Here is a 15,869-nt window from a genome sequence, read left to right on the forward strand (position 1 = left end):
AGACTCTCCACGGCACCTCCGCTTTGGGAAGCCAGGCCCGGGATGCGGGCTGGGTGGGGACTACGGGCAGCGATCGCCCCGGGAGGGCCGGCGGGGACGAGCTCCTCCGAAGCGCGTCCCCGCTTCTGAGCAGCGTTTCAGCGCTGCCGCCTCAGGGGTGAGGGCGTGGACGAAGAAACGTCGTCAAGATCCTTCACCCTTGACGACCAGGGAGGCGAGCGGGTGAGGGGCCCGGGGCCAGGCGGCGCCCCGGTACGGCGGGCAGCGCGCTGGGCGCCTTCTCCCCGCTGCCATTTATCTCCTCCTCCTCCTCCTCCTTTTTCACGGTTATTGTGGCTGTTTTCCGCGAGTGGCAGCAGCCGCAGCGCGATCAGCCCGAGCGCGCGTGGCGAGGCGGCGGGCGCGCGCCTCCGCGAGGGAGCGCGCGGCTCCCGCGTCCCGGGCGCGCAACGGCCGCGGAGAGATGGCGGGGCCGGGGGCGCTCGGTTGGCGCCCGGACACACCCCGGTAACGCCGCGCACTCCCGGCAGCGCTGCGGGCGGGCGGGCTGGATGGCGGGCGAGCCGGCCGTGGCGGCGGCGGCAGCAGCAGCAGCAGCAGCGGCGGCCGAGCCCCGCCGCGCCCCTGAGGGGCGGAGGCTGCGCGGGGCGAGCGCCCCCCAGCGCGCGCGGCCGCCGCGCGCCGGTTACGTAAGCGCGGGCCCCCCCCCGCGCCCCCCCGCCCCCCCCCCCCCGCGCCCCCCCGCCCCCCCCCCCCGCCGACGGTTATGCAATCGCAGCACACAGACCTACTGTACCGCGCGCCGCCCCGCGCCCCGCCCCCGCCCCGCCCCCGGCGCGCTCCCATTGGCCGCGGCGCGGCGGCGCCGGGCTCCCATTGGCGGGGCGGCGCCGCCAGTCACGGCGCGGCGCGGCCGGCACGCGGGGCTATGAGGCGCGCGCTCCGCGCAGCGCTGACCTACTAACACACATCCCTCCGCGCCGCCGCCCGCCCGGCGCGGCACCGCTCCGCGCCGCGCCGCACCGCCGCCACCGCGCCCGCCTCGCCCGCGGCCCCGCGCCGCGCGGGGCATGCCCGGCGCTCCGCAGTGCGCCGCAGGTAAGGGGGGGGAAGGCGCGCGTACGCTTATAAAGTTGGGGTGTCCGCCCCGGCGCTTCGCTCCGTCCCAGCGCGCAGGGGGCGGCTGTTACATAAGGCGAGCCCAGCCCGCGCCGGCCGCCGCCGCCGCCGCACGGGGAGGGGTCCGCGGCGGGCGCACTTGGCGGCTCGGAGCAGGGTGGCGGCCCGAGAGGCAGCCCGGGAGGTGCCGGGAGAAGGCTTTCCCCGGCCGGGAGTGCTCGCTCCTGGCGTGCCGCGCTACCCCCCGCGTCTCCACCCGAGCGGCTCTCCCGCGTTGCATAATGTGCCGAGGGCAGCGGAGCCGTGCGGGGCGGAGGACTCGGTGCCGGGCAGCACCAGCCGCGCCTCGGCCGCAGAACCAGCGGGAGCTGCTGCCGGAGCCCGCCGGACGGAGCCACCCCGGTCTCGGGCGGCGCAGGGGAATGCTGCCCGCGAGCAGTCGGGATCAATGGCAGCGGCCCGGGCCCGGGGCTGCGCTTCCCTCAGCCAGCCCTTTCCGTCACTTTTTGTCGCTGTTTTTTAGGCGCTGCGGGACCGATCGCATAGTAGTTCCTGGAAATGTTGCATTATGTAACCAAAGAATTTGCTGGCAGCCGGGCTGGGGAAGAGGGAGCTAATTATGCGATTTTATAATCTCCCTACAAAGAAACTAGGGCAATCTCGCCCCGGAAAAAAAAAGCAAAAAAAAAAAAGCCCCCCAGACCCGTAACTGTAACAGGTTTTGTTAAAGTGTGTTTAATAAGGGAAGTAGACAACTGGGTAAGTGGGGAGGCGAGGCGCGCTCGCCGGCTGCGTGCCGGGTGCCTTAAAACGAGATTTGTGTTGAGTCTATATTTAGCCCCATCGCGTTTTAGCAATTGTGGCTTCAAGTGCTATTTCTGGTCTTTTCTCCAGAGCCGTGTGCGTGTGTAAGACGTTCGAGGCATTTGCTCGGATTTTTTAACTCCACGCCTTCGGAGGCGTTTTAGATCAGGGGCTGTATTTTTAGGGAAGGCAGCGTTTCGCCCAGGCAGCCGTGCCATCTCTCCGGTACGGGGGGGGGGGGATAAAATAAAAAAAAAAAAGAAAAATGAAAAAAAAAAAAAAAAACCCAAAACGAAAAATAAACCAAAACAAACGGGAATGGCTTAATTTAACGAAGGGGAAAGAAGACGTTTATAGGACATCACAGCCGCGCTGGAGGGCAGAGGTAGAGCCGTCCCTCCCGTGCCCTGGCGGGCGGGGGGAGTGGGGCCAGGTACCACCGGGTCCCCCCTGGGGCAGCGGAGCCGGGTCCCCGGCAGTAGGTCAGTGTGACATCCCCGGCGGGCAGGGAGGGGGGGGGAAGCGGAGCCCGACTGTTCTTCCTCTCCCACCTCCTCCTCCTCCTCCTCCTCCGCGGGGGTCGCCTCTGCCTGCCTTCCCCCGGCGACCGATGGGGCGGCGGCGGCGACGGGCAGAGAGAGGAGGGCTGGGGGCGCTGGCGCTCCCCCTCAGCCCTTTGTTCTGGGGCTGGGGCGGCGGCGGTGGCGGCAGAGGGTGGGGGGGGGGGGCGGGTTGATTTAGCCGGGAGGGGGGGGAGCGGGACGGGGCCATGCGCTGCCGGTCACGTAGAGGGGGACAGAGCAGTCGGGGCATCCTTTGTGGCGGGGCGCGGTTGCGGGGCCGAGCTGCGGGGAGGCGGCGTTCGCCGCCTCCCCGCAGCTCGGCCCCGCACCGCGCCCCGCAGAGCGTCCCCACCCCGCTTGCCCATCACCCTCCCCATCGTCGTATCCCCCCCTCCTCCCTCTTAAGTCCCACAAATCGCCAGACAAAAGGCCCCCCCCCCCCCCCCGGCAGGTAGGCACGAGATGGGCGCTTTCGTTCGTCCCTTACGTAACTGATTAAACAAACAATCAAATAAATAAATTAATCGCCGCTGCCCAATTCTGTTTTGTTTTTTCTTTTTTTTTTTATTATCATTATTATTATTATTTTATCCCCCCCAGTCGCTTTTCGCCGCCGGGGCTGGGTGTTCTGTGCTCCTCTGGGTCATCTTGTGCTGTGTGTCCTCGATGCTCGGAGCATAGCTTGAAAGTTGCTGGCGGTAACTTGGCTTTCGAGATTAGGTGATTGATTGTGGTGTTCGGGGTTTGTTTTTTTTTGTTGTTGTTGGTTGTTTTGTGTTTTTTTTTTTTTTCTCCTTGGTGATGGCTAAAACGGTTCTCCAAGTGGATGAAACCAACATCACTGTGCCCATGACCAAGACACTCCAAACTGAGTGCACCAGCCACAGTCTTTTTATGCACGTTGTACCTGCCATAGGTAGTAGCAGCAAAACATTTTAAAAATGTAATATTCTGGGTGACTGCATAAACTTTTTGCTGCTTGATTATCGAGGTCAAGTACGGCTTTGATCGTGGGGCTCTTTTGGGGTTACTGAGAGTTAAAAACAACACTGTTGTTAAAAACAAGACTTTTTTTTTTTTTTTTTTTTGCTTGTCCTTGTAACTTGAATGATTGCACTCAGTTTCATTATGTTTGCTCCTGTGTACGTAACCTACTTTGAGTCATCTTTGCCCTCCTCAGTAATTAATTCAGTCCAGAGCCTCGTTTAAAATATTGCTATGTGCATCGCTTTTGTGGTCCTTATTCAATCAAAATGTTGACTTTGATAGGAAACTCAAACGAATTTGGGTTTTTTGGGCCAAAGACCTGATTTAAACCAACAGGTTCAAGGACTACTGAATAAACATCCTCAATACCATTGGCACTAACAGTTATTGTTTTAATTCTCACAAATGTCTTTGACTGTTGAAGTGCTAACACTCTTTAGAATATTTTGCTTCTACTTTCCATTTTTATTGACTTAATATTTTTAATTCATGTTCCAAAGGACTCTTAACTAGCTTTTAAAATATCCAGCTTGCTGGATTTGAATCCAAAGCCATCAGTTTCTGCTGTTTTGATGGCTTTTTTTTTTTTTTAAAGAAACTGATCCCAAGGTGTCAAAAAGCTTAGTCTTCCCATGAGCAGTATGAACTTGCATGACCTCCACTCAGCTTATCTCATCTTAAGAAGGAACAGTATTTGCCTTGCTTTGGCCAAAATTTGTAGAACATGCATTCTTTCTGTTGCAATAAATTCTAAATAGAGTCTGAGAAAGATACCAGTACCATGCTGCTCTTTTCCAATCCTTTATCTTGAAATAAAACTCTTAAATAAAATAAACCTTCACTTCACTTTAAATTTACTTATTTTAACAAATGGTTATGCAAACCATCCTTATGCAATAGTTTTTTTCCAGACAGCAATCTCACTGCTGTTATAACATCACTGTGATGCAATAATATGAACAATAAAATCCTCTGTTTGAGTCTTATTACACACTGTTAAGCAATGTATCTGACTCATCAGCTTAATTGACTCTTCTAGGTGACCTTGCCATGGTCATTACAGCCAGTTATGAGATATAAATGTGCTTAGGCTATGTAATAGAAAAAAAATGCGAATAGATGGCCAATTCCTGCAGTCCATACTAAAAGAAAGTGACAGTTGATTTCCGTTTTAGTATTTTACAGTATTAAAACATTATTTTACAGTACTTGAAAATAATTATTTAAAACATATTTTTAAAAAAAGCCACAAGGTAATGTAGCTGTGTAATACTGTTGATAAGCAGGACTGTCAAAAATAAAATTGTGTGAGCAAGGACATACTTGGACTTGACCAAAAATGTGATAGAAGCAACATTCTTAAAAAAAATCTATTAGAAGGTAGTTCTGAAATGAATTATTACTAATGCCACCTTAGATACCCTGTATTTTTTTCCTAATTCACTTGTTGAATTGACCCATGTGTAAATTAGCATACTATGAGACTGATTCTGGTGACAGATATTAAATAAATCTATTTTCAATCAGAAAAAAATACCTTTTTTAAGATGGAACTTTTTTCCCATTCTGGAGTTGCTCCACCTTGGTGTAATTTTCAGTCTGTCCCAAAGTATTTGAATAATTAACTAGTTTTTGCTGCAGAGGTGTCTGCACAGCAGTTAGCAATATAGGTGCCACTGCTGCAAGACCTCCTTTTACAAGTGGAATGCAACCCAATAAAGAAAATGATGCTCAGCATGGGCAGTGGGCTGGACCATCTCACAGAACTGGAGCTCTAAAGATTGCTATTTCTCTGTTCCATTTGCAGTGAGTGGTAGATAACAACATTTTACAGCTGGTGTCTATTTTATATATTTGCTTCAGTTGTTATATAACAAGATGCATGTTTAGAGTATCAGCTGGGATTAATTGACATAATTCTACTGCCTTTAAATAGAGCCATATAAATTTAGGTCAGCTGAAGGTCTGGTCCATGCTTGGGATTTTAAGAACACAGTTCAATAATAGAAAGCCATTTGTTGTCAGAATAATTAATATTTGATTTTGTGTGTGGGGGGGGGGTGGGTTATGGTTTGTAACTAGGGCAAAGCTGAGATTGTATTTCCAGAACATGGTTGCTATTAAGTTATAGCTTTTTGCAGTTTAGTTCTTTGTGCTGCCAAGTAGTTATTGAAATGATAAACATACTGCCATAGTACTGTAACCTTCAGTAATTGTTGTTTCTATTGAGGTTTTATTCAAAATACTGGAAATTGATATGATATTTAAATTACATATTTATATGCACATAGTGTATCTATAGGTAATTAAGTGTTTACCTAAGTTATATATACATTTCCTTTACTTCTCTGTTTTAAAGTTTTTCCTGGTGCTTCTGGTAATATTCTTAGATCTTGTTTTACACCCTTTAAATCAGAACATCAAAGAGCTTGTTTTGGGAAAAATAAATAGACCTGATAGAATCATACTATCTTCATAAGGAAATGGAAGAAAATATAGGGCAAATTTGCTCCTATTAAGCTTGACTGACCTTTCAAACAACAGCTACCCTTAATATATGTTTTGTGATCTCCAAATAATAATTTTATTTGCATAATTTGCGTAATTTACCTTTGGTAAGCAGGCTGTACTGTAATGAGTTAATTTGTAGTTATTAAGATAAACACTAACTTAAGTAATTTTTCCAACAATAAAAGTCTTTTGTAAAAATTACACACGACATCAGCTTTCTGGTAATACAAATGTGCAACATTGTTCCACGTTCTGTGACAATCTTACTAATTTTTTCTTACATTTGATTGAAAGGTGTCATAATAAATGATTTCTGATGTTCCCAGTGGACTATATTCTGTGGACATATCCTGTTCTTTTTTTTTTTTCCTTCAATAAGATGATCAACATTTTAGCAAAAGTGGGTCATCTTGTACAAAGCTATCATCATCAGTGTTCCACTGACCTAATTACACATCGGTCCTGAAACAGCAAGCACTTAAGATGTGCATGAAGTTGTAGGAGAAGGGAACTGTGCATGGGATCAATAGTTCTGCATTGCTCCATGCTGTTGTAATGGATTCGTGGTCCTTATGTGTGTGACTGTGTAACAGCAGTAATTGGTGGTAATGTTTGTAGTGTAAATGCTTTTCCCCCCTCCAACTGTGGAAAACCTGTCCATCATAGCATAAAATGCCATCACCTAGGTGTTTTTGGAAAGGTTTTAACTTCATTAGCTCTACGTTGTCTAGACCCTTTCGCCCACATATCTGTCCTAGGGATAATATCAGTCTTTCTAGAGCCAGCATAAAAGCTTTTCTTTAACAGGAACATAATTTTAAAAACTTTTCTAGATAAAGGGCAAGTAGGAGTGTGGTGAAGGATTTCAGTAGAGGTTGGAAATCTTCTCTGTTGGAGAGTTTCATGGCATAATTTTTGTCTGTGAGAAGCAGCAGAGATAGAGTATCTCCAAAATTTTTCAGCAGTGTTTAAGCAGGCTGCATATGCACCACCTAAGCTTAAACTCAGCCTCCTGTCTCGCGTGTGCAACGAGAACGATATTTTTTCTGTACCTCGTGAAAGTATCGAGACAGATAGCAACTGTTTTTAGAACACTTTGAAGATAAAGTGCAAACTAGATCCTTCAGTTTTTCAAAATTTGGAATGCAAACTGGTGACTTTGGAATTTACGAACAACTTCTACAGCAGCTCTTCTGGTATGTAGACAGATATTCAAAATCAATGCACCATGGCAGAACGGTGGCAGTAATGTAGTTCATAATACCTGGGCAAAACATGGACAACAGCAACTAAAAGTAAGCAGAGACATCAATACAAGCTTTTATTGCTTTTCTAGAGTGTGCCACATAGTGGTGATGGTGATAGATGTGTGTTCTTGTCTAAAACAAGAAGCTGTACTTCGCTATTATTTCTTTAAGGACTGAGAGATATTTTTTTTTTTTTTTGAGCATATGGTGATACAAAAGTGATTTGTATTTGAGCATCCAGTGCTAGAGATGGGATTTCATTTAGTTTCATAGAATCGCTATCAAAATGTTAGAGCAGGAGAATAAAACACTTGTTTTGTTCTAGGATACATTTGAAAAATTACACTTGGAAATAGCATGAATTATTTTGCTAAGTATAAATAATAATATGCAGTTATTCTGTGGGGAAACTTACATACATAGGGAGACTCACATGCATTCTCTAAAGCAGAAATTATTTATGTAATTAAATTACACAGAAGAGAGAAGAAAGATTGTGGGCCTGTCCTTCAACCTTTGAGACATTTCAATTATTACAGTGTGAATACATAAATCCCCATGAATGTACTGTGTTGTCACTTAAGTATTTTTTGAAGTCCATGGATAAATTAACTTTGTGTGATTTCTGCATACATTATTTCTTGCTTCAATAGCATGAGTTCTATACAATAGTCTCATTAATACTTGGATCTGGGATTGTGTTCTGCTTCTGTTGAAACCAATGGCAAAATTGCTGTGGGAGCAAGACTGGCTCTGTAATTAAGTTAATAGGGTCGAGTGTTATTACGTTGTTGAATTGGCACTCAATGCCATTAACATCAACCAACCAAATGTTGGTTTTATAACACTTTATGAGGGAGTGATAAAGCAATTGAAAAATTAATCATAAGGGAAAATATTGGAATTTGAAATGTAGTCAGAGGAATCATTACAGTTCATTAATTTATGTGTAAATACCGATGTTTTCCAGTGGAATTATAAAATTCAAGTGAAGTGAAGTGACTAGTTCCATTGAGGGCATGTTGCCATTATCATCAGATGGAATTTAATTTGTTTACAGACTCAGCATTGGACTGATCCACATGGAGAAGTATTAATAAGCAAGGGGTTTGACTCCTGTTTGTAAAGCAGTGATTCCAGTTGCCATGATATGGAAAGAGTTAAAGATCTATTTCTGTTTTGTTAATTCACTACAGTAATGGCATTAGGTCTAACTGCAGAAACAGCAAACCAGTATGACTATGTCAGTGGGTTACACATCTGTCTTGACAGCTTTACTGATGGACTCTGGCAGAGAGCAAAGTTGAATACTGTGTGCAAAAACATGGTAGTTTTGATACACGCTTAGTATTTGCTGTAGATTGCATGCTACTTACGTTCCGTCTGTTTGTGCCAGGAACAACGTGTACAGGAGGGAGACTGGCCAAAACAGGAGGAATCAGTGCTACAGTTAGCAGATTGTATGCTGGAATGGCCCAATCTGCAGATGTCCCGTGGAACAGGGGGCGTGAACTCTGCAGCTTGTTGGGCTAAGTGCAGCTCAGTGCTGGTGTTAGGCTTGCAGGTATGTTTGGACCTGGAGTTGAGTTTTTGTTGATGGCCATATTGATGAACTATGTCATTAGTCTGCATTCATTTAAGAAAAAAAAAAAAAACACAAAACCACAATCCAACAACTTTTTGCCAATTATTATTACCATTATTAGAATTTTTCCTAAACCATAACGTTGGACATTAAAGTGGAATCACTTTGAGCTGGAGACCGTTACAGATAGACACAGTCAGAATTCCTGTCCTGAAACAGTCTTGTTCAAGACTAAACATATTGCTTTTGTATAGGTATGGTTTCATTCTTCTAAAATATCCACTGATTCTCTAAGTATTTCTTTGCTGTTGCTACCATTTCAAGTAAGTGTAGATGTTCTAGGGTATATGGCATGTATGTATAATAATGATGTATATATATTACTTTCTGCTTTCTGGGAGAATAAACATTTGTATTTGGGTTTGAGTTTAGCTCTCTGTTAGTGTTAAAAATCAAGAGCTTTTAATTGGTAAGGACCTGAAATTTCACAGAAGTTGTTTTGAACCCTTTTTACTTAAGTGGGAGTTGGCCGAGATGCATGCTAAGAGACAAGTGATGATTTCATAGGTATTCAGTACATGTTACACTGTTTCCTGCTGTGCCCCATACAAGGTGTCTGCAGTTCCTCAGAGATGCACTAGTTTCTCCTGATACAAGTGAATACTGTGTTTGTAGTATATCAAGACAATTACAGTTCAGTAACCATGCGTTCCCAGTGCTACAGTGTAATGAAATAAAATCCCAGTATTTTTCTATTAGTGTAAAATGATGTTACAGAAACCGAATATTCTACAAATGTGACAAAAGGTCAAATGATCTTGTCTTCTCGTCTTTTTTTTTTTTTTTTTAAATTTATTTTTAAATTCTGTGTGTTCAACAATGATTTTTTAAAGTATTGAGTTGCAGTGGGTTTAAAATGGAATATATACTAATTGAACCACTGATTACATGTAGCAGTGAGATGGGCAAAATGGCTATACAGCTACTTCAGTAAATCAAAATGTACTGAAAGTTTGGACAAACAGATGTTACTTTGTTGTGGGGCATATGTTTGTTTTTAAACCTGATCCAGCTCTCTTTTTGGCAGAAAACTCCCTTTGACTCCAGTTAGAATTTTGGATCAGGGTCTTACTGTGTAACTGGTTGTGTATTGGAGGTACATTTCTTCTTTCCTAACACGGCAATTTGTGGTGCTGCTTTTGCACTGAAATGTTAGCTGCTGTCTTTGGTGTGGCTAGCTTCTTGCTCTTTTTCATTAAGGCTGTATTATCAAAGACAAATAGTTACATGTCAGTAATTAACCACGGATTTTAGGAATTTCCACTTAGTTGTTTTATTAAATGTGTTATTTTTTTTTTTTACGAAAGAAGAGTTGGCATGGTTTGATGGAACAGAACACAGCTTGAAACCTTAGTCTTTATGACCCTGCTTAATTGTTATTACATCACTCACTCCACTTTGCCTTCTGGAAAAGACAAGAGAAACTGGCAGAATCCAATTCATTAATTCTTTTATAACTTTCCTGACTAATAATCTTAAAATTAGTTTCATTAGTCATTGTAAAAACATTCCTAATAAATAGAGACATTAATATGAAGTGTTTGGGGGGGGTGTTTGTTGTTGTTGTTTGTTTTGTTTTTTGTCAGGGTTTTTTTGGTTGTACAGGCAAGAATGATTGCTGACTCAATAGTCAGTTCTATAAAAGCACTTGGCATGCTACATTCATTTTACCAGGAACATGACTGACTGTGGCAAATGAGATACTGAGAAGCCTCAGGTGAAGACCAAATGATCTACTGAGAATAAATTTTTTTTTTTTTTTGATTGAGAGGGACTAAGTATAGCAAAGGCTAATTTAAATGCTAAGTTCAAATTTAATGATTAGAATGTCTGAAGCTAAAGGTTAGGCTAGTTTTTCCTTATTAATAGTAAGACTCGTAGGTCTAAACTTCCGCTTCAGTGTGAACACTGTTTTCTGAAGGTGCACATGCCTCAATGGTATTAAACTTTACTTTGACATGATAAGGCAGCTTGCCAAATGCAAATTATTAATTTAATGTTATTTCTCTAATGTATTTTTCAGTACTGATTTTAAAATTTTCTTTGTAAGGTACAAGAAATAATTATGTAATACTTTTTTTTGGTCAATATTTTTTGTTAGGTATTTGCCCAACTTATGTGTGTGAACTTGTTAGTTTGAATTGATATGACTGATCAAAAAGGCATTTTAAAGTTTCATGTGCATGTATATAAACATTTATATATACATATATATATGTATATATTTTTTTATAGAATTCAAAAGCAGCAATTAAATGTTTAATAGCTTTGATAGACAGTGGTGGTATTTTAAAACAATAGAAAGCTCTCCAGCTTCTCTAAATAAGCTTATGTTATTTTTAATGCATGAAGGATCCAAATATATTGCATTTCTAAGTCACACACCACGGCTGTTTTCGGAAGAGATGCTTTAATGGGGAACAAGATACTTTCCAGTGCTGCTCATCAACATGCCTAGTGTCCTGCAGCGTTAAGCGTTGGAGGCCTCAGTTTGGTCAGTGATATCATGGAAAATTCTGTGACAGCATTACCATAGGATCAAAACTCAAATGCTTTTTTGATTGATTTTTCCTTGGATCATATTGCGTTTGTTTTGGAAGCAAATCTGCTACCTAGGTATCATAAAGTCTGGAATACTAGTTGTTTCAATGTGTGAATATGAAGTGTCTTCATACGATAGCAGGTTTAATGAATCAAATGCTAGTTCTAAGCTAGTTATCAAAAGCTACTCTTGTATGCCCTGAACCAGCAATTCCTAAGTAGTAATAAAATTTTCTATTTATTCCAGGGTTTTAAGAAGATTCCCACCGAATCTGCTAAGCAAATTGATTCTGGACACTTCTGTCTGAGATTATGAAAGAAAAGGAAGAATGTGTGTGGATTTAAAATTACTGTATTTATCAAGTTGTGGAGTAAGAAGTACTGTGGAGATCGCTTTCTCTGTTGCTTATTGTAGATCTACTACAAATTGTTTCTGATGCAGCTGAGAAAAATGCAGACCCTTAAAAAGGAGCACGGACCTGTTGACACAAGTAGCAATGTGGACAAAATCATGGTACTTAAGTCTACCTTAGCAGAAGTGTCTGAAGAGTTGTCTACAAATGAAGATATACTACTTACTGAAGCAAGTAGTGGAAAAAGCAAATCTTCAGCTTGCCGGAGAAAGCGGGAGTTCATTCCAGATGAAAAGAAAGATGCTATGTATTGGGAGAAAAGGCGGAAAAATAACGAAGCTGCCAAAAGATCTCGTGAAAAACGACGACTGAATGATCTTGTCTTAGAGAACAAACTAATTGCACTGGGAGAAGAGAATGCCACTTTGAAGGCGGAGCTGCTTTCTTTGAAGCTAAAGTTTGGTTTAATTAGTTCTGCAGCCTATGCCCAAGAGATACAGAAACTCAGTAGCTCAACAACTGTGTACTTCCAAGACTATCAGAGTTCCAAATCAAATATTAACTCATTTGTAGATGAACATGAACCATCTATAGTTGGTAGCAGTTGTATTTCTGTCATTAAACATTCTCCTCAAAGCTCAATGTCTGATGTGTCTGAAACATCAACAGTAGAACACACCCAACCGAGTCGTATACAAAGCAACTGCAGAAGTCCTGAAAATAAGTTCCAGATTATAAAGCAAGAGCCCATGGAATTAGAGAGAGAACCAAGAGATGACAGAGGTTCATATAAAGCATCCATATATCCGAACTACATGGGAGCTACCTTTAATGTGTACTCACATTCTCCTCCTCTCTTGCAAGTTAATAGGTCCTCCAGTAATTCTCCGAGAACATCAGAAACTGATGATGGTGTAGTTGGAAAGTCATCTGATGGAGAAGATGAACAGCAGGTTCCTAAGGGTCCAATTCATTCCCCAGTTGAACATAAAAATGTTCATGCAACAGTTAAAGTTCCAGAAGTGAATTCTTCAGCTTTGCCTCACAAGCTTCGAATTAAAGCCAAAGCCATGCAAGTTAAAGTGGAAGCAATGGATAATGACTATGATGCAACACAGAAATTGTCGTTGCCCATTGACATGTCCTCAAAAAGACATTTTGAGCTGGAAAAACATGGTGCGCAGAATTTGGTGCATTCTTCTCACACTCCTTTCTCGGTTCAAGTGACTAACATCCAAGACTGGTCACTTAAACCAGAACTCTGGCATCAGAAGGAACTCAACGTTAAAATTCAGAGTGGTTGCAAAACTGGAGTTGTTGAAATAAAAGACAACATCTACAATGTCTCTGAGTCAGAGAACCTCTATTTGAAGCAGGGCATAGCAAATTTATCTGCAGAGGTTGCTTCACTTAAAAGACTTATAACCACACAAATCTCTGCATCGGACTCTGGTTAAGTTACTACTGAAAAAAGGCTTATTGTTTTAAAGGATGTCATTTGCAGTAGATCAATATGTTTTGTATGATGCTGAACTTTCACTGGACTTGTGATGTCATTTCACTGTAATGTTCACATAATGTCTGATTGGTGTCTTTTTGTGCACAAATTATTATGAAGACTAGGTTGTGTTATGATCACTATGCCTTGAGTATAGTCAAGTAGCCTGTACAAAGGCTGTATATAGTGAACTTTATTTTCTTTTTGTTCTTCTACTACAAAGCGTGCAAGTTACCAGTTACAATAAAATATTGGTGACAAACACAGAACATCTACTCCAGTTCAGTTGATTTTATGAACTTGTAAATAAGTTGTTAATTAAAAACTGGTTTTTTTCTTACACTGTGCTCAACTTCACGTACATTTTAGGGTTTTACAGCCTAACAACCAAATTGCAATTTACAACATGTGTGATCCTTCTGGCCACCTTTTTCCTTAACACGTTTTTTAGAAGAGAAGTAATGTGATTATTTATAAATGAAACAGTACCAATTTATAGCCTTAGCCTTCTTTAACTTATTTATTAGGAGAAGTTAACCAAAACCCATGCAAATTCTAACCCAGTAACTAAGATCACCAACCTTTTTTTTTTCTCCTTCAATCTTAAACGAGACAGTAATGAGTTTCCTGAATGTTTTAGTGTGAAAAACAATTTTTTTCAATATTATAACTTGGTGTTTTAGGTGAAATTAGTTAAGTCAGATTTGTGCATCTGCAAAGTTTTCAAAGCCTTCCAGTGACAGGATCGGACAGCACCACCTTTGTCAAGGGGTGGCTTGTGTCTGCAAGGGGTGTTGTGGGCAGAGAAAGTCTGCCCCTCTTGCATGCCAGCATTCTTTCCACAGTAGACCGTGGGCCACCTGTAGATGAAGGATAAGGCTACTGGATCTGTAAACTCTGAGCTCAAGTAGGCAAATACTTACACAAAGGCTAGGCAATAGCAGTTGCAGAGTTAGAGGGCATCATCTGCTGTTTTAAGTTCCCAGTATGGGAAATATTGCAATTTGGTATGAAGTAAGTCTTGCCAGCAATTTGGCCTTGGTTTCAATGGCGTAGTTAACTGAACTGGAATACTCTGGCTTGCTAAAGGGCATTTTGCAAGAACTTCTCAAATGTAAAATAGAGAACTACGTGAAGAACTGCACAATCCAAATACTGCTAGCCCTTTTCAACTTCTGCAGATGCTGAGTTCTTCACTTGATGACTGGACAGGGCTGTGGTGATCTTTGTCTTTCAGAACAGCCATGGAACCATGGAGTCTAGAATTGCATCACATATCCTTGGTTTGGCTTACCAAAGTCTTTAATTTTAAAATTAAAAATAAATTCTAAATAGAGCATAGACTTGGCAGAGGTTCTTTTCATGACACTTCCCCCTTCTTTTAACATACTAAAAATCAGACTAACAAATAAGCCTTTTCTGAAAAAGCTTTTTATTGATTGCCATACTGTATAATGAATGGAACCTTTCCATAGGCTTAAAATACTAATTAACAAAATGATATGTAGGTATTGTTTTTTAAATTCATACTTGACTTGAGTGAGAGGAAGTTTGTCAATTTTTTGGGGATATGAAGAGGAGTCCGTGTCACTCCTGATAGCTCTGAAGCTTGGTCCAGCAGTCAAGGCAATGGCAGAACTCCCTGATGTCAGTGAGGCCAGGATTTGATTCTGTGCCTTTTCAGGAGCTGATGATTCAGTTGTGTTCTGGGAGGACCTTCGCACAGAAATCACTGGTACTTTCTGAGCTTTTTTGAGCCTTCTAACTGCTGTGCTGTATTTGTGGCATTCAGAGTTAATAAACTGCTATTCTTTTTTCATGCCTTAATAATACAATAGACCCCATAGCTGGGCTCTGTATGTATTTGGTAATTAACATAGATGACATTTCAATGTTACTGAAAATAAGCTCAGGATTATTGCATGAAATGTAAACATTTGCATTGAATGATGGGGATATGAGACATGAGGCAGTGATTGCTACTGTCTCTTTGCTTGCTAAGTATCTTCTGTAAGCAACAATAAAATTCTTTAAATATTTTGCATATTATTTATCACATGTAATGTGTTCAAGGAGAGGACTTAAAAACTCTCGGTGTTGCCATCTGTGTAAGCCTAGATCTATTGGTTTTTTTTTTTTCCATTTCTTGTTAGAATTGTTTGTCATAATGGAAGAATGTTGTCCTCTTTCTAGCTCATTATATATTTTGTGTATCTGTTTTGTGCAATTAATACTTAACAGTAATGATGTAGTTAATTTGTTGAAGGATGTCATTGCAAGAAAGTTATAGCATGGAGCTTAGGAGCACAATCAGATGTTATTTATACTCCCTTTATACCTTAGTGTTATGCTTCATTTGAAGAAAGAAATAAATAATTTGTCTTTTGTTCAAAACCAGTTCTAACTACAACATGCTTTTCTATTACGTTCATTGTCATAGTTCAACACAGGGGTGTTAGCTGAGCTGATGACTAATGTTCCCGTGCTGAAGTTACTGTTTCTGCAGCTAACGTTTGGAATATCTTCCCCAGGCCTTTTAAAGTTACAAAAGACAGGAGTGTGGGTGGTACCTACAAAGCCCCGTTCTTGGCTGCAGTTGGC

General features: G+C 42.3%; 1 protein-coding gene across 1 annotated transcript; it reads left to right on the forward strand.

The window, feature by feature from the left end:
• The first annotated feature begins 1,026 nt into the window (after positions 1 to 1,026).
• Positions 1,027 to 15,665, forward strand: NFIL3 (nuclear factor, interleukin 3 regulated). The gene is made up of 2 exons (XM_032675331.1): positions 1,027 to 1,098; positions 11,665 to 15,665. Exon 2 carries the CDS (start codon positions 11,854 to 11,856, stop codon positions 13,225 to 13,227), a length of 1,374 nt encoding a protein of 457 aa, XP_032531222.1. The 5' UTR covers positions 1,027 to 1,098; positions 11,665 to 11,853; the 3' UTR covers positions 13,228 to 15,665.
• Positions 15,666 to 15,869: the final 204 nt, after the last annotated feature.

This window comes from Chiroxiphia lanceolata, chromosome Z (assembly GCF_009829145.1).
Source record: "Chiroxiphia lanceolata isolate bChiLan1 chromosome Z, bChiLan1.pri, whole genome shotgun sequence".
NCBI classification, from domain to species: Eukaryota; Metazoa; Chordata; class Aves; order Passeriformes; family Pipridae; genus Chiroxiphia; species Chiroxiphia lanceolata.